Source organism: Diadema antillarum, unplaced genomic scaffold (assembly GCF_040938485.1).
Source record: "Diadema antillarum isolate AM-2024a unplaced genomic scaffold, OU_Dant_1.0 scf00000146, whole genome shotgun sequence".
NCBI classification, from domain to species: Eukaryota; Metazoa; Echinodermata; class Echinoidea; order Diadematoida; family Diadematidae; genus Diadema; species Diadema antillarum.
The window spans coordinates 450163-473308 of NW_027271035.1; the positions used below are offsets into that span (position 1 = coordinate 450163).

General features: G+C 38.2%; 1 protein-coding gene across 1 annotated transcript in view; it reads right to left on the bottom strand.

Moving 5' to 3' along the window:
- Positions 1–3240: 3240 nt before the first annotated feature.
- The window catches only part of LOC139721659 (probable protein phosphatase 2C T23F11.1), a 45642-nt gene continuing 25736 nt past the window's right edge, over positions 3241–23146 (bottom strand). Inside the window, exons 3-9 of the mRNA XM_071632987.1 lie at positions 20799–20882; positions 17444–17575; positions 16895–16968; positions 14500–14641; positions 8665–8748; positions 7353–7498; positions 3241–3900 (exon numbers count right to left, since the gene is read on the bottom strand). Coding sequence (XP_071489088.1) covers positions 3727–3900; positions 7353–7498; positions 8665–8748; positions 14500–14641; positions 16895–16968; positions 17444–17575; positions 20799–20882 — 836 coding nt within the window. The 3' untranslated portion in view covers positions 3241–3726. The remainder of the gene's footprint in view (positions 3901–7352; positions 7499–8664; positions 8749–14499; positions 14642–16894; positions 16969–17443; positions 17576–20798; positions 20883–23146) is intronic.

Here is a 23146-nt window from a genome sequence, read left to right on the forward strand (position 1 = left end):
AGTAAAAAATAGGTGGAATGCTACATTATTCGTCATCAACTACATAATTATGTACTACAAAAAAATACACATAATAAATGATAAATGAATATTCTGCTCTTATCTTGCATTCCCGGCATTTTTCAAAGTACTGACTGTTGCTACTGCAAATGCAAAATATAGATGAAAAGTAATGATGAATTTTGATGAAGAAGGCAACAAGATGATCTGTGAACATAATATAAATTAATATATCTGACGTACATAACTGGGACACCCTTATCCTGGAATTCAAAGGCTTTACCCATCATTTTCACTTTGATTATCAAAACTGTGGAACAATGATTCCATGGCAGGTGGGGGTTGCTAGGCACATACAAAAAAAGAAGCATCTTTTCGTGCGAATACAATAGTCAGCTCCTCTTTACTGTAAAGGTGATATCTACAGCAAATGAAAATATAGCTAAAGTGAAAATGCATGTGATACGCATACTTCTGCAAACATTTCCACTGGTGTATGATGACAAAGCAAAATAATATTTTCTTTTTCTTTTCTCTTTTGCCGTCATGTTTTTAGTCTCAATGAATCTTTAGCACCTCGAGGTTTTCTAGCCACATCAACCTCCACTTACTGTAGGGAGAGGTACATATCACAACTGCATGGGTTTGAAAAAGAAAAATCATTATGTATTCATGAAGATCTCATTGCAGAATAGGGTGAAAGGGAATGGCATGAACAGATGCATTTTCACACAATGTACCCGAATCAGGTACACATGCATACACACACACACACACACACACACACACACACACACACACACACACACACATACTTGTAAGGGTAGCACAGGTGGTTCAGTCATCATTATTACTATTTTTTTTTTTTTTTTTTTGGGGGGGGGGGGGGGAACTGTGGGCAATTTTGGGCCTAAAGGATTATAGTTGTGCCTCTCAAATATGTGACCCTTACCAGATGGGAGCGAAGGGAGCCCACAACATGCCTTTCTGAAATTGACTGATAAGCCCAAATTCACAAAGGTTTTAACTCAGTCCATGGGCTAAAACAACGCAAAAAAAAAAAAAGAAAAAAAAAAAAAAACTCATACCTTTCACATGCGCTTATCAGCGTGCATTCAGTATTGGATGTCTGCTGGTGTATGTGATATTTGAGGCAAATTTTGCTGACAAGATTAGCATACTGGTAATCCACAGACTAAATTTAAACTGCCTTCATAAATTTGGGTCACACCGTCCTATTTTTTTAAATTATTATTATTTTTTGACATATTCTGGCATTATTGGAATGCCCCATAAGACCTCACAATTTTGATGAGATATCAGTTCACAGTTACCACAGCCAGGTCTAAAAGGATGGCATGTTTGCATGTAACATGCCAAGGATGGAGAACAAAAGTACACATGACGTACATTATGACTTCTAACACATAAGATACACGCTGCCAGTTGGGACGTAAGTTCTTGTAGTTGTGGGTTTTTCATGACACAGGATTGTACTACAAAACATAAGATACTAAATGGAGACACTACAGTGCACCAGAAATAAGATAGGCAGAACAAAAATTATATAATTTATGGAAATCAACAACTAAACCTTATCACAAATGATCACTGTGACTTTTTGTTTGCTTATGAAATTTTATTCAGGTTTTGGGGGATGGTTTGGAATGATTTTTAAGTGAAATTCAATGCAGATAACTGCCACATTAAGTAAAGATTGGCATGCTACATAATCAGTTAGCTTTCATCTATCAAAATATTGATAAATCACAGTTAATCAAATCATTGTCATCTTGGGTCAGTTTGCACGGGAAGAGTCTTCATGGTTGCCCGAATTCTGGCATCTGAGATCTTGGTGGCGGCAGTCAGGTTTGTCGCATCCCTTCCGATAATCAGAAAGCCCACTCCAGCTAGGCTAAAAGTGTTACATGATAAGTTTAACTGACCATGTCAAAAATATCTCTTTAACCTCACTTTCACCGGTAGAAAATTTTCAGCAGAAAGAAACATTCCAGCAATACGGAAATCCACTGGAAAGCTCAACAGTAGCGGATAGGCATACAGCATACGCTACACAGACAAATATCGATGCTTTGGGATTATTCGGTATCTATCACTCAAGATATGGCATCCGCAGCTCAGATATCCAATACTTAATCTATTGAATATTTTATAATTAAATCAGTCCAAATATTCCCATCACATCACCAAATCAGACTCTTGAATTCAGTTTGAGGTTTGCCTAAACTGGTTCATTGTCTCTTTGATGCATTTCAGTTGGATGGTGCAGAGCATTCGGACACTGTCACACTTCTAACAAGCATTATGCCAACACGTTGGTTTCTTTCTTGCCGGCTGTACAGCAATACTTGTTACCTTCGTGAAAGATCATGCAATCCTTGGGGAAAATTGAACCTCTCATAATGACATCCAGGTTACGATACGAGACGCTGAGACATCAGTCTGTGTACTGCCGACTAAATCATCACCAAAGAGTTTTAACTAAGCCTTGTGTGTATGTTGTTAACTAACGGAACATGAGATGTAGGCACTACACAAGAAACAGGTAGTATTATCATCATATTATTTCACCATCAGCCAAAAGAGAAGCAATTAGGGTTTAAATTAATCTGGGAAAGTTATTAGAAAAGTTCACCTAAACTTGCCACACCTAGAGTGAGGACAATATCACATTTCACACATCAAGTTATGCCAAATGACATCATTTGAGTGTGTGTGCGTGTGTGTGTGTGGAGGGGGGGGGGGGGGGGTAAGTGGGTGGGGGGTGTATGGTGATGTTTACTCTGGCAGGCTGCAAACTGTAACAATGAACTGTAATACTGTTTCTGTGAGCTCAATTTCAACGGCCAAATGGTGGGTTCTGCTCTCAAAATTAGACTCATTCACGTAAAAGTGAGTGAACAATTAAAAGCTGCCAATTTTGACGGATGCCATTACTGGACACACCCATACTGAAAGGACCAAACTATCGCATTACCAATTTTAATGTTTTATCAGTTGCACAGTTCATATCCACATTGGACATGAATAATGAAATATTTTTAAAACTTGGTAATCATAGTCGGTTCACTGCACTTGAACCAAAGACTCTGTTACCAAGTTATCAACTTTTCACATGAAAATGAACATTAATCTGGACACAATAACATACAGTACAATGACCAAATATCTTTCAGACATGAGAAATAAAGAGAGAAAGAGAAAAAGTGGTTTTAAAGTCAGTAACAAAAATGACACAATAGATAATACAACTTTCCCCACTCTTTCTGAATATCAATATCTGACATAGAGGTATATAAAACTTGCTACATAGTACAAAATGGGGGGAAAAATGAAGATAAATGCAAGGCAATGGCTGATTGTTACACAACAAACTGCAAAAAACAATGTGTACATACACATAGGAGGATAAGAGACACAATTTCACTATGATGAGTGTCTTGCTATATTTACTGGTTTCACATTTGAATATGAATATGATGAGGGGCTAGTGGATCACAGAATCTACTAGGATGCTGCTGCAAAAGAAAATAAAGACTGCACAGACAGTTCATTTGTGTGTGTGTGTGTGTGTGTGTGTGTGTGTGTGTGTGTGTTTATCACCCTCATCTCTTTTCAAATACCCCAACATTGTGAGATGCATTTTCAATTTTTTCATTTTTTTTTTCCTTTTTCTTTTATTTTCTGAGACCAGCAGTGAAGGGATTACTCTGTTTCAAACGGACATTTATCAGGCTTTGGTTTTGCGCACGTTGTGATGAGTTCGTCATACGACCTTCCCTGCAGTAAGCATACTAAAACTACTGTCATGTTGTCGCAGCCAAGACCTCCCATCTGGCAGTCCGGAGCTAGGCACCGCGTCATCAGCTCCTCGCAAATCTGGGAGGAGAGAAAAAAAAAAAAAGCAAGTAAAGAAAACATGAAGACATCAATAAAATAAAGTTTATTATTGTTGGCACTGTTGGAGTAATCAAAAGCCTTGTTGTTGTTGTTTGTTTATTGTTGTTGTCCTCGTCATTGCAGCATTAACACAACAAGATGATGATGATGATGAACAGCATTTATACAGCACCATTTATCCCTCAGAAACATTCAAAGGCGCCTGGCTCCCACAATACCTTTACACATTATTCACAAAGTTGCTGGAAAAGACAGGTTTTTAGTTCAGAGTTGAAGGTATCGAGGTTGTTACAATCACCTTCATATCCTTTGAGTCTATGTTGGGTGCACTGCAGAATGGCCACACAAATTCTCAATCACTTGTGTCTACAAGTTATCAGCCATTTAAAAACAAAGCTGCTGTTGTGTCACAGGGCAAACTTAAATAAAACAATGAGTGTAAATTTGTTTTTTGGTCTTTTTTTTTATCAGAGACACTTTTTCAGCACTGTTCAGGCTCAAGAAATTCTTGATCCTTGCTGATTGAGCTGTATGATGTTCAATGTGTGAAAAAGCACTCGAGCATGCACAAGTTTTTCATTGAAAATGATGCTGTTATAGTCAGGGTACCTGTGAACATGTATGACCACGTACTCTTATTCTCAACAGATATTTTAGCTCTACATGCATGGATACAGGGATCAAGATTGAAAACTGGATAATGTTTGGTTGACCTTTGAGCTCAACAATGACTAGATCTGACCCTTCTGGGACAAACCATTACTAATTAACTTTCATTCTTCATCCACCAATACAGTCATGTTCTCTTGTAAATTTGGCGCGATCAGTGCTAGATGAACAATAGCACAGAAAAGTTTTAACAAGGCAAGTGCCATAATGTGTCTCGCTCATTCGCGTACAAGAAATTGTATGTGAATGGGATATAACAGATCAAACAAGGAAAAGTAGAAATTACGCGGTGCGTAATATATGTCCCCGCCGGAAGTAGCATTTTGTGGCAAAATGTACAATATAGGTAAAAAATCAAGGTCAAAGGTAAAAGAAGTCAAAGGTCAAAATTTCATGTAGAAGTTTTGAAGCCCTCACCTAGTGCCATCACATAAAGCAAACGGAATCGAAATCGGGTTAGAAATGGCGAAGAAGTATCATTTTGTAGCCAATGTACAATAAAATGTAGGTCAAAAATCAAGGTCAAAGGTCAAAGAAGTCAAAGGTCAAAATTCTGTGTAGAAATTTTGAAGCCCTCACCTAGTGCCATCACATAAAGCAAACGGAATCGAAATCTGGTTAGAAATGGCGAAGGAGTAGCATTTTGTAGCAAAATGTACAATACAGTTCAAAAATCAAGGTCAAAGGTCAAAGAAGTCAAAGGTCAAAATTCTGTGTCGAATTTTTGAAGCCCTCACCTAGTGCCATCACATAAAGCAAACGGAATCGAAATCGGGTGAGAAATGGCGAAGGAGTATCATTTTGTAGCAAAATGTACAATACAGGTAAAAAATCAAGGTCAAAGGTCAAAATTCTGTGTAGAAGTTTTGAAGCTCTCACCTAGTGCCATCACATAAAGCAAACGGAATCGAAATTGGGTTAGAAATGGCGAAGTAGTAGCATTTTGTAGCAAAATGTACAATATAGGTCAAAGGTCAAGGTCAAAGGTCACAACTGAAATTCTGTGTACAAGTTTCAAGCTCCCATGTAGTGCTATCATATAAAGCAAACAGAATCAAAATTGGCTCATAAATGACAGAAAAGTAGCAAATAGAACATTTTGATCACACACGGACGCACACACGGACACACACACGGACACATGAACACACACACATACGGAGCCCGTTTCATAGTCCCCTGCTCGAACTCGTTCGGCGGGGACAAAAAGAGATATAACAGATAAAAAGAGATATAAAAGAGTAAAAATTTATGGCAAAAAAGAAACGTGCCATAAAAACTTAACATTGAGCCCTTGAAGTTCATTGACCCCTGCCTGTGACCTTTGACCTTGCGGTGACCATCCACTCCCCAAGAGACATCTACCATCCAAGTTTGGTAACAAACGGACCTATGGATCAAAAGTTATGACCCATAATAGAAACGCACCATAAAAAATTAACATTGGGCTCTAAAAGTTCGTTGACCCATGCTTGTGACCATTGACCTTGTGGTGACCATCCACCCCCAAGGGACATCTACCATCCAAGTCTAGTCACAAATGGACCTATGGATCAAAAGTTATGACCCATAATAGAAACGTGCCATAAAAACTTAACATTAGGCTCTAAAAGTTTGTTGACCCCTGCCTGTGACCTTTGACCTTCTGGTGATCATCCACTCCCCAAGGGACATCTACCATCCAAGTTTGGTAACAAACGGACCTATGGATCAAGTTATGACCCATATTAGAAACACGCCATAAAAACTTAACATTGGGCTCTAAAAGTTCGTTGACCCATGCTTGTGACCTTTGACCTTGTGGTGACCATCCACTCCCCAAGGGACATCTACCATCCAAGTTTGGTAACAAACTTACCTATGGATCAAAAGTTATGACCCATAATAGAAACACGCCATAAAAACTTAACATTGGGCCCTAAAGTTCATTGACCCCTGCCTGTGAGCTTTGACCTTGAGGTGACCTTCATATACTAGTAAGGTAAAATGTGAAACTTTGTATGACCCCTCTTCCCTCGAAGTTTGACAGCAATTGAAGCCCAGAGTAAAGAGTTATTGAAGTTTTTGTAGCGTTATGGACAGACGACAAATGGACGGACGGACGACGGACGGACGGACGGACGATGGACGCCCAGACGCCGCAGGCGATTCCTTAGTCTCCCCGCACCTCCGGTGGGCTCGACAAAAATGAGCAAAAGTTTAGGCATCTGCCTGAGAGCAACCTTTATCCCTTTCCTGAGAAGATATGTCAGACCAGACTTGATTGGCATCAAGTAATCATTCAAATCGCATTTTCAAGAAGTCAAGAATATGTGTAAAACTTTTCCACGATGTTCAACAGACGCCAGTCAATGAACTGGTGCCATAGCTTCCCTGAGACTTTGACAAAGGTAAGATAAATATCCTAAGCACCACCACGGTAAGGCAATCTACACATTCAGAAAGACCAAAAAATAAAAAAAATAAAAAAATAGAGAGAACTTGAAAGTTGAATACTCTCCTATTGTGAACTAAGAGATATAAGGATGTCAAACTGTTGACAACTTAAAGAGAAACTATCTTCCCTGCTTCATTCCTAAAATGTCAACCAAACAAGAGCTTCAACTTGAAAACGACATTATACATGGACAGGAAAAAAAAAAACCAAGCTCCATTTATCTGAACTATACAAATATGGATAAGAGAATAAAAACCAGTGCATGAATAGAAGGATAATGGTGGCTTAGGACAGTAAGAAACGTGAAGGAAGACTTTGCACTCACTTTCTCTGGATCCATTTTACCGGCTATTCTGGTCCGTACAAAGTCCACCACTTCTTGGTTGGTCAACACATCCCAAATGCCATCACAAGCTAATACCATGAACTCTGACTCGGCCGAGATGTCCGTCTCCGTAACATCTGGAACAGCTGGAGGGGGATGGTGGTGAGAGAGACGTCAAAATACAAGAAGATGGTTAAAAGTTTGCACAGAAGCAAACGTAAAAGGAGGTCTCACCTTTCTGTACCAGGAGTGTTACTGTGTGACAGACATGGCACATTAAAAGACTCCATTAATTATCATTGCTGAATTCAGTGGAATCAAAGCAGAGCAAGGTCATTAACACATTGTGTTACTTGGTCAAGACGACAATAACAGCCTTAGTGCACAGACATAGCACATGTCAATTGCATATCTAACAGTTTTTAGATCACAAATAGACTATTTCTATTCTCTCAAATCCTCTTAGACATTCTCATCCTCCCCCCCCCCTTCCTGTGTCTTTATTCAGCTTTTTTTTTTCTTATTTTGTGAACTTTCAACAATGCCATTTAACACTTCTAAACTACAGCATATTCACTCATATATGAATTTGACAGGCTCTTGGTTATTGTTCTTTGCTGAGCCTCGACAGCATTCAATTGCATCGCATTCTTGAATGCATCTTCTCATGATCAAGACGGCATGTTCGGATTGCCAGCTGAAGAAATGAGTTTCCTGCCGGACAATGAATTGGAATTGAAATTAAACTTAAAATTGAGACTCAAATTAAGGTTGAAATTGAAAACGAAAATAAAGCTGAATTAAAATAAAGTGGAGGCAATGTAAGAATCCACAGGACAGTGCCAACATATATGGCGCTGCTTTTCTCAGAGTATTTTCAGCCCCACACCATTTTTAAATTTCATCACACTTTCCCAATATATCATTAATCTACCCTGTGCATATGATCCTGAAATACTCTGAAAATCTGCCCTGCAAATACTCCCTTTAAATGACATTCCCAACTTCAAATTCCAAACTCCAAAGTTCATGCGGCAACACACACATTTTGTATACCTGACACTCAGAAAATCATGTAGACTTTCCCTATATCTCCTCCTCTTATTGCCCAATCATTCTTTAACTATGTCATCAACAGATCTTGACAAAAAAAAAACATTCCTGTTGATAGAAAACTGCACCCTACTAATTGTTGACAACCACTCAAGAACACTCGGCTGATGCTCAAGTAAGACTGACTTTAGCTATAGCAGTTATATCTGAATTAATAGAACTGGGGGAAAGCCTTGATAAATCAATCCCTGGTACAGACCTGTCACAATTTGCTCCTCCGGCCCTTTGCTTCCATTCCTCTTGAAGACAAAATCACCTAAAGCTCTTGATAGTGCAAGGTTACCTGGATAGAATAAACAAAAAGACACACTAGCCTGATGAATGTATATTTAGCAGACATTAAAACCAAGGCAAGAGTTGTGTAGTGTTAATGTTGGGTGGGTGGATGATCTCCAAAAGTTTCAAGATTTAAACTTCAACTTGATTCAACCTTGCAGTGGTGCCCCTCAATGGTATGATCTCAACTACATTACTTCCCAATGCATCCAATAAATAATTCTCATTCTTTACCTGCAAAGGTAGCTACACAGAGTATGGCTTTCTTGAACAATGTCCGCATGGGATAATGATTATCAAAACTAGCTGTGTTTTGGCTCGAAGAATCCCTACTCCAAGGCAACTACGGGGCCCCTTGTACAAATTTTTCTAACATTTACACATTGAGATCTACTATGTGATCATCCCTAGGTAACCATATACTGATTTCTTTCTACCATGAGTCGTGGACTTGATATGGATCTTCTTGTCTTCTTAACCTGTTGAGGACAAGCTGACTTTGCTGTATCATGCGTTTCCCATAGACACCTTCTCAAGTATACTGTAAAAGTGGTTTCTTTCGCGGTGGTTTTATTTTCGTGCTTTTCGCGCTTTGAGGTTTCTGTACGCGAAAGAAACCACTTTTACAGTACTCAGGACTAGCCTGCAACAGGTTAAAGGGACCTACTCCTTACTCAATGTTTTCATCAGTGCATCCCATTCATTATTTTTTTGCTGATGACAACTGCATGAATATCACACTTTGTGATGTATTTACCTCAAACATATACGAGTGGGCAGACCCTCAAAAAAGGGGGGTAGGTAGTATGTGGTAACAGCAAAATTTATACAAAGAGCCTATGTCCCTATTATAGCAAGTCTTGGTGGCAGAAATGCACAAAGTTGCGATTTGGAGGATTTAAGGTGGTACATCAAATAAAAAAAAATTGAATTTTACAAGCATAGAAGTCACACTTCCCACAGAGCTCTTAAAAGTCTGTGTGACACACTCTCCTTTAGCTATGATATCTAGCACCACACGGAAACAAAATACAAGAGTGGGGACTGCACCACACGGAAACAAAATACAAGAGTGGGGACTGCACATGATAAAAGCACTGCTAAACCCACCAACTACTCATGAGTACCTATACCCTTTCGTTCCATTGGACCTACATACAGGGCATGTGACTGCCAGAAATGGGTGGATAAAATACTTTTTATGATGATACATTATGACCACTGTCAATGTATACCATGGTGGTTCTTTTTTGTCCTGGTAGCTCATTTTACTGGATATCTCTGCTACCACTGGGGAAAAGATCGCGCCATTGCACTATAGTTCAAGGATATAACATTTTTCAATATCAGCTCGAGAATAGAATAAAGCTATTCATAGACATTCTTAATGTATTTAAAGTTGTCAATACAAAGGTTTGTATTGTTTTGTGTTTTTTTTTCTGCAACTAGGAACCTATGTAATCCTGTGGTTTTGCCTTGCTTTTGTGCTTAAGTCAAAGCAACTGTCATAGGAATAAAAACATCAGGTTTTACACCCTTGAATATACATGCCCCTATCATAAATTTTCAATCTAAACACAATGAAATGAGACCTTTAGACAGAAAGGTTTGTAATTGTTGGAGACATATTGTGTTATTCTATTTCACTATTTTGAACAAGCCAAATTTGGGTCAATTAATGCACCAGCAAGTGAAGTGGGTCATTTTAAGGACAATATTCTTCTGATAATACATTTTGAAGAAAATGATGAACAGTTTTTGTTTTTTTTCTGGTTCCTCTCGGGACCCCAATGGGTCCATATGATGATAAGACGTCCACCCATATTGCCACTGAAACTGGTTCCAGAAATTCTCACTTGATTGCTAACCATGCTGGAACCCGGTTCCAACCCACTGCCCATAGCCATTTGCTAGGAACCAGCACAAAGCTACAGTATAACAAATTAAAGACTTGGACATTGTCAATTTGGTACTCTTTACAACTTGGTGTTCTATTTATTTCATCTTCAAAATATGATTTTATTCACTAGTGCTTTGGCCTTTTGGGGCCCTGCCCTAGTCTGGCTTCTACCCCCTCCCCTCATTTTTGGAACTCCAGAAAACTTTGCATTTCTTGAACCAATGGAAAATTTCCCTGATCTCTAATATTACTGTAAAACGTGGTATGTTCGCGGGCATTTCAATTTCGTGAATTTTGCGCGAGCCAAGATTCGCAATATTAAAATGCACCTGAAAGTTCTTGTCTACACTATACGCACTGAATGTTAGAGGCAACTCACGAAAATTTCATGCCGCAAAAAAGGCCGTCAGCTCCAATTCGTGAAAATTTTATGCCACAAAAATATTGTGTTTTACAGTATCTCATAGAATTTTATTTCCTCTCCCTCTCTCTCTGTACTTAGAAAACAAAATGTTCCATCATTTAAAGGGATCGTACAGTTTTGGTTGAGACCTAATTTCAGGTTTCTAACATTTTTTTGTGAGATAATGAGAAACCTCCTATGAAATATGAAAGAGCATGTAATTCCATGAGGAATTCAATGTTTATTTGATGAAAATTGATTTTGAAATGGCTGAGATATCCAAAACAGAGCAATTCTAATAAAGTGTGGAACCCATCTTTTATTACGATCGCTTTGTTTTACTTTGTTTTTGGATGTTTCAGTCATTCCAAACCCGATTTCATCAAATAAACTTTGAATTCCTCTTAAAATGGTATGCTCTGTACTATTTCATAAGTGTTTTCTTGGTATTTTGCAAAAAGGTAAAAGCCCAATTCTCATCTCCACCAATACTGTACCATCCTTTAACTCCTTGCCCAACTTGTAACTCCTGAAGGGGACTACACTTGTAGTTAGGTCACCAGTGCCACTTTCATGAACAACATTTATTTTTTACACCTCTGAAAATAATGTGTCTTGGCTGTACTATTTCTGGATCAGGAGAAGAAGATATCTGAAAATTACACAGCTTTAGGCTTTTGGGGGCTGCGCCATGACTCCCATCGGAACCTCATTCACTGCCTATAATGCAACTAAATTACATCCCTCCCCACCTCTGAGAATTGTTCCTGTCACATTTGGTAAAAATCTCACAATGGATTTTGATGAAAAAGACACTGGCAGGGGGGAAAAAAAGCTGACAACTAATGCCAGACAATGGATGACAAACAGCATGGACAATGGACGGAAAGAAATCACGACAGCTCATCCTAGTGGAAACTTCAGGAAAGCTTAAAAATGTCATGTTCAGTTTTTAATAAAGGGAAGGAAATGGATCTCAGCAGGAGAGAGAGGCGATATTTAATCTAGACACAACAGTTCTCATTGCAGCAGTCATTTCCCATTCAATGGCGTGGCATAGGCTATCATCACAACGATACAGAGTATATATTTGATATGTTGAATGCAAATAAAGCTCCATGCTAACATTTTATGGTCACATACGAGCAGGTGTCGACCATCAGATCGTCTGATGACTGGTGTTAATCTTGACTGTATTACATGTGAATGCTACCACTTAACCTTTGTCAGACTTTGCTAAAACTCCAGTTTCCAAATAATCTTCTCACACTCTGCATCTATTTAAAAGGGTAATTTCTCGTGGAAATCTTTCCAAAATTATGTCAGAATTCCACTGGTGACTTTAATTGAACTTATCTATGTACAAAACATAATGATATTTCAACTGAAGCTCCAACAATTATTATTTATTATGTACATGTTGACTATCTTACTGTAAGACAATTTTCGAAGATTAAGTAAGTTTCACCCAACCCCAATTTTTGGTCACCACTTGCAAGAAAACATTTTAAAATAATGCTAACAGTACTTTCAGATTTCTTGGGAGGCAGCATTGCTACAAATGAGAGGGGTTAGTAGAATGATGAATACACATTTGCTGTGTGATTGCTTCCCTCCCCACCAAACAAAATACGAATAAATAAATAAATAAATAAATAAACAAACAAACAAACAAACAAACAAACAAACAAACAAACAAACAAACAAACAAATCAATCAATCAATCAATCAATCAATCAATAAATAAATAAATAAACAAATAAATAAAAAAATAAATAAAAAAATAAATAAACAAATAAATAAACAAATGAATAAGAATTAAGAGATTAATAAATGAAAATAAAACCAGGAGACACTGACATACAAACAGATAACAAGAGACCCGCGGGTCTAGCGCTCACCTGAGTATCGCAAGTTCACCTTTCACGCGGTCACTAATCTAAATTATTCACAGCTCTACCAAAATTTGACCAGGCATTCTCAAGTAGAAGATGAAAATGTACAATAAGGGCCAAATTTTTTTAAGATTCCTTAATTTGGGGGGATTGGGGTCCCCTGGGGCCCTCTGGGTGGGGCATGGTGCCCATTTTGATAAATTGAGATCCTGACCCCCTAGGGATGCTACCTGCCAAGTTTGACGAAAATCCATTATGAGGTTTTCAGGAAGAAGATGAAAATGTACAATTCAGGCCCCCATTTGGACCTTCCCAACCACCCCCCCCCCCCCCCACCCCTGCCCCCCAAATGGGCACCCCTGGATCTCCTATGAACAAACTTGAAACTACAGTCATTAATGAACTCACTCATAGTATTTCATCTTAGCTCTATAACTTCTAATTCTAGAGAAGATTTTTAAAGATTCTTTCATTTTGGGAGTTTGGGCCCCCTGGGGGCCCCCTGGGTGGCGCATGGTGCCCATTTTAACAAATTGAGATCCTAATCCCTTAAAGATGCTACCTGCCAAGTTTGGTGAAAATAGGTAATGGGGTTCTCAAGAAGAAGATAAAAATGTACAATGTAGGCCCCATTAGGACCCCTCCTCACCCCCCCCCCCCCTCCCCTGGGTCACAAGGGGGGCACCCCTGATTCTGCCATGAACAAACTTGAAACTACAGTCATCAATGTACTAACTCATAGTATTAACTTAGCTCTATCACTTCTGGTTCTAGAGAAGAAGATTTTTACAGATTCCTTAATTTTGGGGGGTTTGGGCCCCCTAGGGGCCCCCTGGGTGGGGCACAGTGCCCATCTTAACAAATTGAGTTCCTAACCCCCTAGGGATGCTACCTGCCAAGTTTGGTGAAAATGGGTCATGGGGTTCTCAAGAAGAAGATGAAAATGTACAATTTAGGCCCCATTAGAACCCCTCCTCACCCCCCTCCCCCTGGGTCCCAAGGGGGGCACCCCTGATTCTGCCATGAACAAACTTGAAACTACAGTCATCAATGTACTAACTCATAGTATTAACTTAGCTCTATCACTTCTGGTTCTAAAGTAGAAGATTTTTACAGATTCCTTAATTTTGGGGGGTTTGGGCCCCCCTGGGGGCCCCCTGGGTGGGGCATGGTGCCCATTTTAACAAATTGAGTTCCTAACCCCCTAGGGATGCTACCTGCCAAGTTTGATGAAAATCGGTCTTGGGGTTTTCAAGAAGAAGATGAAAATGTAAAAAGTTTACGCACGACGGACGACGGACGACGGACGACGGACGACGCACGACGGACGCCGGACGAAGGGCGATCGCAATAGCTCACTTGAGCCTTTGGCTCAGGTGAGCTAAAAAGCAATTACTAATTTTAATAATATCTTTTTTCAGTCTGCACTGCCTAATTCCTTGCTGATGGGAGCTGAATCTGCGACTGACAAAAGGACACAAAGCAAACTGTGAGAGAGAGAAAACAAGCAAAAAACCCAAAACAAAGCAAGATCCGAAAGGGGTAGCAACAGACACTTACCATTCACTCTGTTGAATTCCACCCACCCACCAGCTGCAATAATTCTCTTGCTCTCTTTCTCGTTGCCAGGTTTGTGGTCGAAGGAGAGAGGTTTCGCATAGCCGCTAATGCTCATGACCCCTCTTGAGTCGCCAACATTTCCCTGCAGAGAGAAAAGTAGGAAACGGGGTGAGGAAATTACAAGTGTGAACGCAGACGCAACCAAAGGAGAGGAAGTTTTGCCACAGAGTAAAATATGAATGTGATACCAGGATGTTTTTCTTTTTTCTTTCTGTCTTTTTTTTTTTCTTAAAATGAAAGGCAATGATTTTGATACAATGTGAAGGTAACCAAGTGAGTCACCATATATTTACACTAGTCAAGTAGTATGAATTTCACTATCTGAGTGCTTAGAAGAGTAAGTTGGTATATGTCTGAATGTGATTAATACCCTGCCCACGTACTATTGAACTGAATGAGTAAAATATGCAATGAAACTTGAGCTGTATTTTTCTCCGTCAGGTTGTTCTCTTATAATGCCACTACATACCGTTACTGTGGCAACATGCACTTCCTGCTTCTCTCAAAAATTGTGCGTAGTGCATCTGATTTCAAGACAAACATAATTTCAATTTCTTAGTACGACTAAACCTTTGTACATCATACCTACCCAGACTAAAAACTCACTCATTTTGCTGAGATAAAATCTGATAAGTAACATCTCCAGTATATATGCACACTATTTTCTGCTGGGAAAATAGATGGATGCACACAAGAAACTAGAAATGTCGCTATGGCCACTGATGCCTCCGCCATAATGCATGATTCTCCCAATAGGTGTATGGTAAAATGTCTTCACAATGACGTGTGATGACAGTTTCAAATAACTGGTAAAATATTAAAATGACAGGTTTGTCAGAAATATCTTGAATGTTCACTTTCCTTGAACTAGGTTTGCTATAATTGTCTAAGAGTGCAGGTACATGTATTTGGGGAATTCAGGATTTTACTTGACTTCTGACCGACCCTTTTATAAGTTTATGCATTGAGTAATTTTCAAGGTATGAAGAAAGAGTGTAATTACAGTATAAAATAGATTTTTTTTTTTTGCATTCAAACCTGGCCTTTGACCATTAACCTTTGACCTTTTGGCTGGAAATTTCCAAGAAAGTCTCCATTAGGTAATACATGTATATATCAAGTTTTAAAAATAATAATGCAAGCATTGCACACACTAGTATATGAGGGAAATAATAAAATTTTGAGGAGTTGACCTTGACCTTTGACCCCCTGACTATTGACCCATGACCCCTACATTCCCTACATAATCCCTGCCAGTCAGTACATGCGTATGTACCAAGTTCCATGAAGATACATTGAACCATTTGCGAGAAAAGTGAAATTGTAACATTTTCACCTAACCTTTGACCTTTGACCTTATGACATGAAACTCTCTCTGGAGAATCTTTATGCATTAGTACATGTCTACACTAAGTTTCAAGAAAATACCTTTGGGCATTGCATGGATAATGGGGAAATAGCAACATTCTTAGCATTTGACCTCAAACTTTTGACCTTTGACCTCTTGCCAATGTCACTAAAATCTACTCAACTAATTGCCCCATCATACACCATCCTTGGACCAAGTTTGGTGAAAGCTGCTTCATCCAATTTTGAGTTATCACGTAAACAGATAAATTTAAGGATTTGACCTTGATCTTTGACCTTTGACCTCTGTCCAATTTCACTCAAAAACTAATCAAGTAATTGTCATATCATACATCATCCTCGGACAAAGTTTGGTGAAATTTGCTTGATCCAGTCTTGAGTTATCGCGTAAACGGATACAATTTCATGATTTGACCTTGACCTTTGGCCTTCGGCCGATTTCACCCAAAATCTAATCAAGTAATTGCCCCATCATACTTTATACTTGGACCAAGTTTGGTAAAATTCAAGTCAATATTACTCAAGTTATCACGTAAATGAATGCCGACGGACGTACATACAGACGTACGGACGGACGGACAACCCGAAAACATAAAGCCTCTGGCACCACTTCATGGCGGAGGCATAAAAATGGGTCAACCGTCTATCCTTGACTGAGCAGAATGCTTGCTAGTCTAGTCTAGGGCTAATGTTAATTCTTTCTTTTTTCAAGCTACCAAAGCAGGCAGGCAAAATGTTGATTTGGAATCTGAAATTTGTTTTGTTTTGTTTTGTTTTGTTTTGTATTGTTTTGTTTTTCAAGGTGAAGATCACAGGCACCAATACTTTGCTTTGGAAAACCAGATAAAAGGTCAAGAATTTGTGTTTTTATCTGTTAAATAACATTAAAGATACGGTCCTGGTCCTGACAAGATTGGACAACATGATAAAGTAATTTATATTTGCTAACAGCTTCTTGGATACTTACACAATAAACTTTGTTGTTTTTTAATACTGCTACAAGTGCTGTAGTTCCAGCAAGTTCATCCTTCATTGCCTCATCTGTAAAGAATATTCACAAAATCAAAGATGAATTGTGAGCAGTGAGAATCAAAGCACACCTGTATCTTTCTGAGAAGAAAACAAAAATAGATCTTTACAAAACAACACAGAATGTGGATCTCCTGGATATTTCATTGTAATAGCCACACTAACCTTTGAGTCCATGAACTAGGATCTCTGACAGAACAAGACCTGATATCATGGTTACAAACAACAAAGTATATTTCTGTAAGTTTTTTTTTTAATTTAAAGGGTGTTTTGTTTTTCTCTTCACTTCTAATGAAAGAAGAAAAGGACACTTTCAAGAAAACATAACACTGGCACTTCTTCACTTCTATCCATGCACTGCTGTGTTCATATCATTTTATGCTACTGGAGACCAATACCAATTCTAGGTACGAATGTAACACCTCGATCACCAGCACAAAATAAACAACAGAAACAAAACAAACAAAGATATTGACTGGGGAATCACCATTGAGCATGTCCTCGTCTAATTTCAGAAATGCCTCCTTGATTGCTTCAGGGATGTCTCCTCGCTTGTAAGCTGACTGGTTGGCCAGCTTCCGATGGAGGTGCTGTCCTGCATACTGCGCAACCTTGGCTCCTGAAATGTTGAATGAATGAATGAATGAATGAATGAATGAATGAATGAATGAATGATTTATTACCAAATTTTTAGGTTCAAGTTTACAATCACAGATAATTCATACAATCATTGAGGATACAATTATAATAATACAATTAATAGGAATACAAGACATGAAAATATAGAATCAAACTTATCAACAATATGAATATGAAAGTACAAACATATTTAGAAATTTGGTAAAAGGGTCCAACAAATAGCAACGCTAGTGGACGTTGGCCCTTGAATACAGAAGAAGAATATATAAATTCCACAAGAAAATGATTTACATTATAAACAATTAAATTATAAATTATGTTAAATTATTGAATTATAAATTATGTTAAATTATTGAATTATAAATTATGTTACAGTAACATATTCAAGTTTCGGTCAAAAATGCCAGAATTTTTGGATATCATTGGTTGAGTAACAAAACAGACCAGGATGCAGTCCAGTTTTAGTATATCTCACTAAATGTCATTGCCACAGACACAGACATGTACACACTCACACACACTCATTCCTACAATATGACACACATTTTTGGTACTTGCTTTTGTGGCACTGGCACTGGTGAGCTACATGTTAACGAGGTAGATATCATTCTTTATGAATTTGCATTTCATTGATGTACACTGGTGTCACATATTCACAATAACATGTTTTTCAAACACAAACATTTTCTGTCAAAATTAAATAACATAAAAACACAAATGTAAGAGTGTGTTCCACAGTGAAAATGATGGGTGATGTCAGGATATGACTAATAAAAGATATGTAAAATTTCAGAGTATGTCACTCAACATAATACTGAAGTTTCTCCTTTCAGTCCATGATTATCCAGAAAAAAGAATGGCACAACCAAACCAGTATTACAGTGCACTCCCGTTGTAACGAACACAGTTATAACGAAATCCCGGTTAAAACGAAGTCAAAATTCAGGCTACAAAATTATCCACTCTATGTATTTTTATTGATAATTTTTTTCTGTTATAACGAAATCTCGATATAACGAAAGAAAACTGCCAGTCCCGAAGACTTCTTTATAATGGGAGTCCACTGTAATTTCAGAATTTGAGATCTTCACTATGCAAACAAAAGTATCACAATTTTGTAGTAGTGTGGACTGATATGGCATACATTGTACATTTCAAACTTCTGTACTTCACACAGATAACTTGGTGGCATTGGAAGTGTCATGTCCTTTAAAACCCACATAATCTGTGTTTGATGGCCTAGCTAGCATCAATTTAAGCTTTCATTCTTATAATGGTGATGGTGAAATTCCATGTGGCCATTTAACCTGGCTTTCACGAAAGTTTGCCCACACTCTAAATGGACAGTTACTTTTACCTTTCTCTCATGCATCCACCCTTTCAAACAATATCAAATACTGCTTTAATACTTGATGGCATGAGAGGTAATCTTTGCCTTTTACTTTTTACTCATGATGTTCTAATTCTCCAATTACTACAACTGCATGCACAGTTTTATGAGCTAGAACTGTCTTAATTTCATACTGAATGTTGCCCAGACAAACAGAAAATGTTCATTTTGTCCATATCATTGACCTTCACTGAATTTTCTGGTAGAAGGCATGTACTATATCACTGTTTTAGTACCTGAATGATGATCTCTGCTTCATTCTGGGCATGTAAGGAGTAAATTTGCTTACGTCTTCATTTGTATTCTTCATACCCTTATGACATCATTATCAATTGCACTGCCAAATATACACTACATTGTACAAATTGTACTTGCACGACAAATAAAGCTTTGTCAGATCGCTTTCAAGTCATACACAGAATTTGGTTCATTTTTTTCCCAAAATTATTAGCAAACAAACCCTCTTTCAGACTTTCTTTGCATACCCTTTTCTGCAAATTTGGAAATCTGAAGGAATTGATCTCAACAATGGCACCAGCATTTACAGTTTTATACGTCTAGCTAATGACTGTCCTGCCACAGCTTCAATAGTGCAAGTATCCATGGTGATTTCTGGGCAGCACTGCAATCACCTTTGTCAAAGGAGTATTGTGATGATCACTGGCTAAATATATCTGGCAATCACACAGGCCTTGTCTGTGCTATTTTTCTACCCCACTAGCCATGCCATTAGATGCTAATTGTAATATTGCACCTGTCATGTTCTCGTTATTTTCAACGATGTCCCCCCCCCCCCTTTTTCTAACAGCACTTCAGCACCAGACACAGTCAAGATAATCAAACCGAACATATGACTGTCAGCAGCATACAGTTGTACACCCAACTCTCCAAACTTGTATGAACATTGCACAGAATGTACTTGCAATCAGTGGTATGCCGTGGCACACTACTGCAGCCAGAGATAATAAATTTCTTGTACTCTGGCCTACAATCATCTGCTACGTTAATGTTAAGACCCTAATGTTACTCTGGCCTACAATCATCTGCTACGTTAATGTCAAGACCCTAATGTTTCCCAATGTGTATGTAGTATAATGTATACAATGTGGCACAAAGACATTATACACTGATAACAGGTTTCCCTCAGCAATCCCAGGTACAAGTTACTTCATTGTCATGCTATTAATGCGACAAACAGTCACAATGAAATGATGAAAATGACCACATACCTTTCATTGGTCCGTTTCACTATTTGTGTGTGTGTCACTGTGTGTGTGTGTGTGTGTGTGTCTTCCTTTTTGATACGGGACTTTAGGCTCACAATTGATATGGATACTGTATAACCAGAAACTTTCACGAATTGGAGCCAACAGCCTTTTTGGCAGCATGAAACTTGCGAATAAGCCACTGGCATTCAATGCAGTGTGCATATACAAGACAAATGCTTTTGGAAATCTTGGATCCTTGCAATATTCGCAAAAGTTTCAAGCATGCAAAAATTGCTGGTTTTACAGTAGACTATCTTTTAACTTTCCATGATAATATGGGATCTCAGATTAAAGTTAATGTGATACATGACCTGTCATTGAGTAATTCCTTTAACACTGGGGTACATGAGTTGAAACCAGCTGTAATCATGTGAGTGGAGTGACTTCATGTCAAACACCATCCTGAAAATCAGCATGTTACAAAGAGGGATTTCTCTTGTTGCAAGCATAATACACAGATTGTTCTTGTGTATAATTATCTCCCATCCTTATCATCTGCATGCTGTGTCTAAAAGTCAAGAAACTGCAATAAGTCTACGACTGACCTCCGTGACCATCATACACGGCGAAAAAAGCAGCATCCTCATCTTCGTCTATTGCAAGAAGCTGTGTGTGTGCATCTTCCATATCTGTAGTGAAAATGCTGGTTAAGGATTCTTCTTGGAAATGGATATAACAGGCGCCCTGCCAAGCACCGTATGGAAATCCCACACACTCTCTCTGTGATTACTTGAACACTCAGACCGATACATTGTAAAACTATTGTTGTTGTTTTTAAATTGTTATCAACTACTAGCAAAAGATGATACTGCAAACTGTCTTCTAATTTCATCCGAAGATGTTCCTCCACTCATCCAATGCAATATGAAATGATTTTGATGAATTTCCTGAGAACTGGTTTTGTACAATAATGAAAAAAACAGTGTGTGAAGTTGAACTACCAAAGACATCAATATTACTCATACTTAGTTTGTATGATGTCATCTGCTGCTGTGCAAATCAACAAAAACCATCCCTTCAAATTGTCTATACATTCCCTTTAACTGATACTGCCATGCAGAACACACAATGTATGACACACAAATAATACAACAGGATGAATGCATGGGCATTGTTTGTTCAGAGGAAGTACCATGGTACTTGAGATATAAATGTGGCATCTACGGTACATGTACTCCAAAGTTGACCCTGAGTCTTGGCAGTTGCCCAGATTTATATTCTTCAGACATTCTACTTTGACCTGGACACAAAGATCTTCACAAACATTTGTTTTCTCTAAGACAAAATCAACCCAGAATATTTTGTTTTCTTGCAGCAAATTATTGCACTGATGTGGCAACCTAGCAATAGTGACTCTCAGTTTATAAGGGGTATCTCACTGAGTGGCAAATGTTTGCGAATGTAGCCAATCTTAGGTCATGTTAAGGTTCGTAAACAGTTGCAATCTAATTCGCAAACAATTTTCGTTGTTGCAAACAACTATTCTGTCACAAGAAACTTTGAGCATATGTTCCAAATTTCTTTGCGACAAGAAACACTGTTTGCAAATTTGATTGCAACTGTTTATGAACCCTGACAAAACTCAAGATTTGCTACTTTTAAACATTCGCTGCTCTGTGAGATACCCCCTTTAAGGATTGTAGCACCTGAATAATTGACCAGCGCCATGATTTCTACAAATGTGCAATGCATTTGTATACCAACCCAAGAGAGTGATGTGAGGTGGCGATATGTTTGCCTCCTCATGTATTTGCACTCATGACCAATCCCAATGTTTCTTTTAGAAGAGTGTGAAAATCTACAATACCATACAAGTATTGTTTCATGTCAAATTGTCAATGAAATCTCTACAATTCTGCCTATTACTTATGACTCCCTTTGAAAGATTCAAAATGAACACAGATGGCATGGCATGGACTGGCAGTTTACTTGTCACAAACTCTCTTTCGTTGAAATCAATATTCCACCCACTAAAGTCATTACGAAACTGACATGTGATCAGTGGTAGAGACAAAGTTATCTTGTATGCCCTGGGCCCCGTTTTATCAAAAGATATTTACTTATAATCGATTTTAAATTTCCTTAACACACAGGCTGCCAGAGACTTATGATTGAAATCAACTATATAATCAATTATAACTCTTCATAAAACAGGGCCTGGTTTTGTGCATACATGTGTGATAAAACTCCTTAGCATTCAACATCTCACAATTCATATTCACTTCAATCCATCATACTACATTACACCCCACTAGACTTTTTTTCTGACATTACTGATCGAAAATAAGGGCAATTCCGTGGTAACGGAATTACAAATCAGAGAATTTTGGCTCATATTCTTTCACGCTGTATACTGGATTGATTACTTTGCCTTCTCTTGATACATTTAAAAGATGCAGAGGTACTCACACTGTCACCCCAAATACAAATTTGTTAAATGTTCTCACTTGGTTGGTTACAAAGGAGGTCTATGTGCGATGGTAACGGAATTACCAGAAAATTGAGTCACTACTTCAACTCTGACTTTGGGAGTTGTTTCTCTGAAATCTACAACACATACACTATAGGTGGTTGTCTGATTTCATCTTTGATTGTGTCAACTTCAATTTAGTTGTATTGTTTTTCAAATATTTCATCACATTTTCCCAGCAGCAGGTTTTTCCCTGTAAAGTCAGTGGTAACGGAATTACACAAATGGTAACGGAATTACGCCTTCTGAAATACACTGGAAAAAATACACATTCTTGGTACTCATGTATTCTGAAATGTCTTGATAAAGATCGTTTATGCCTTTAGCTATAATATAACCACTAAATAAGAACTCTCTAGCCTTTGACCTTGAACTGCTACAAGTGTATCGGTGCCAAATGAGTTTTTACTCTCAAAAAACATA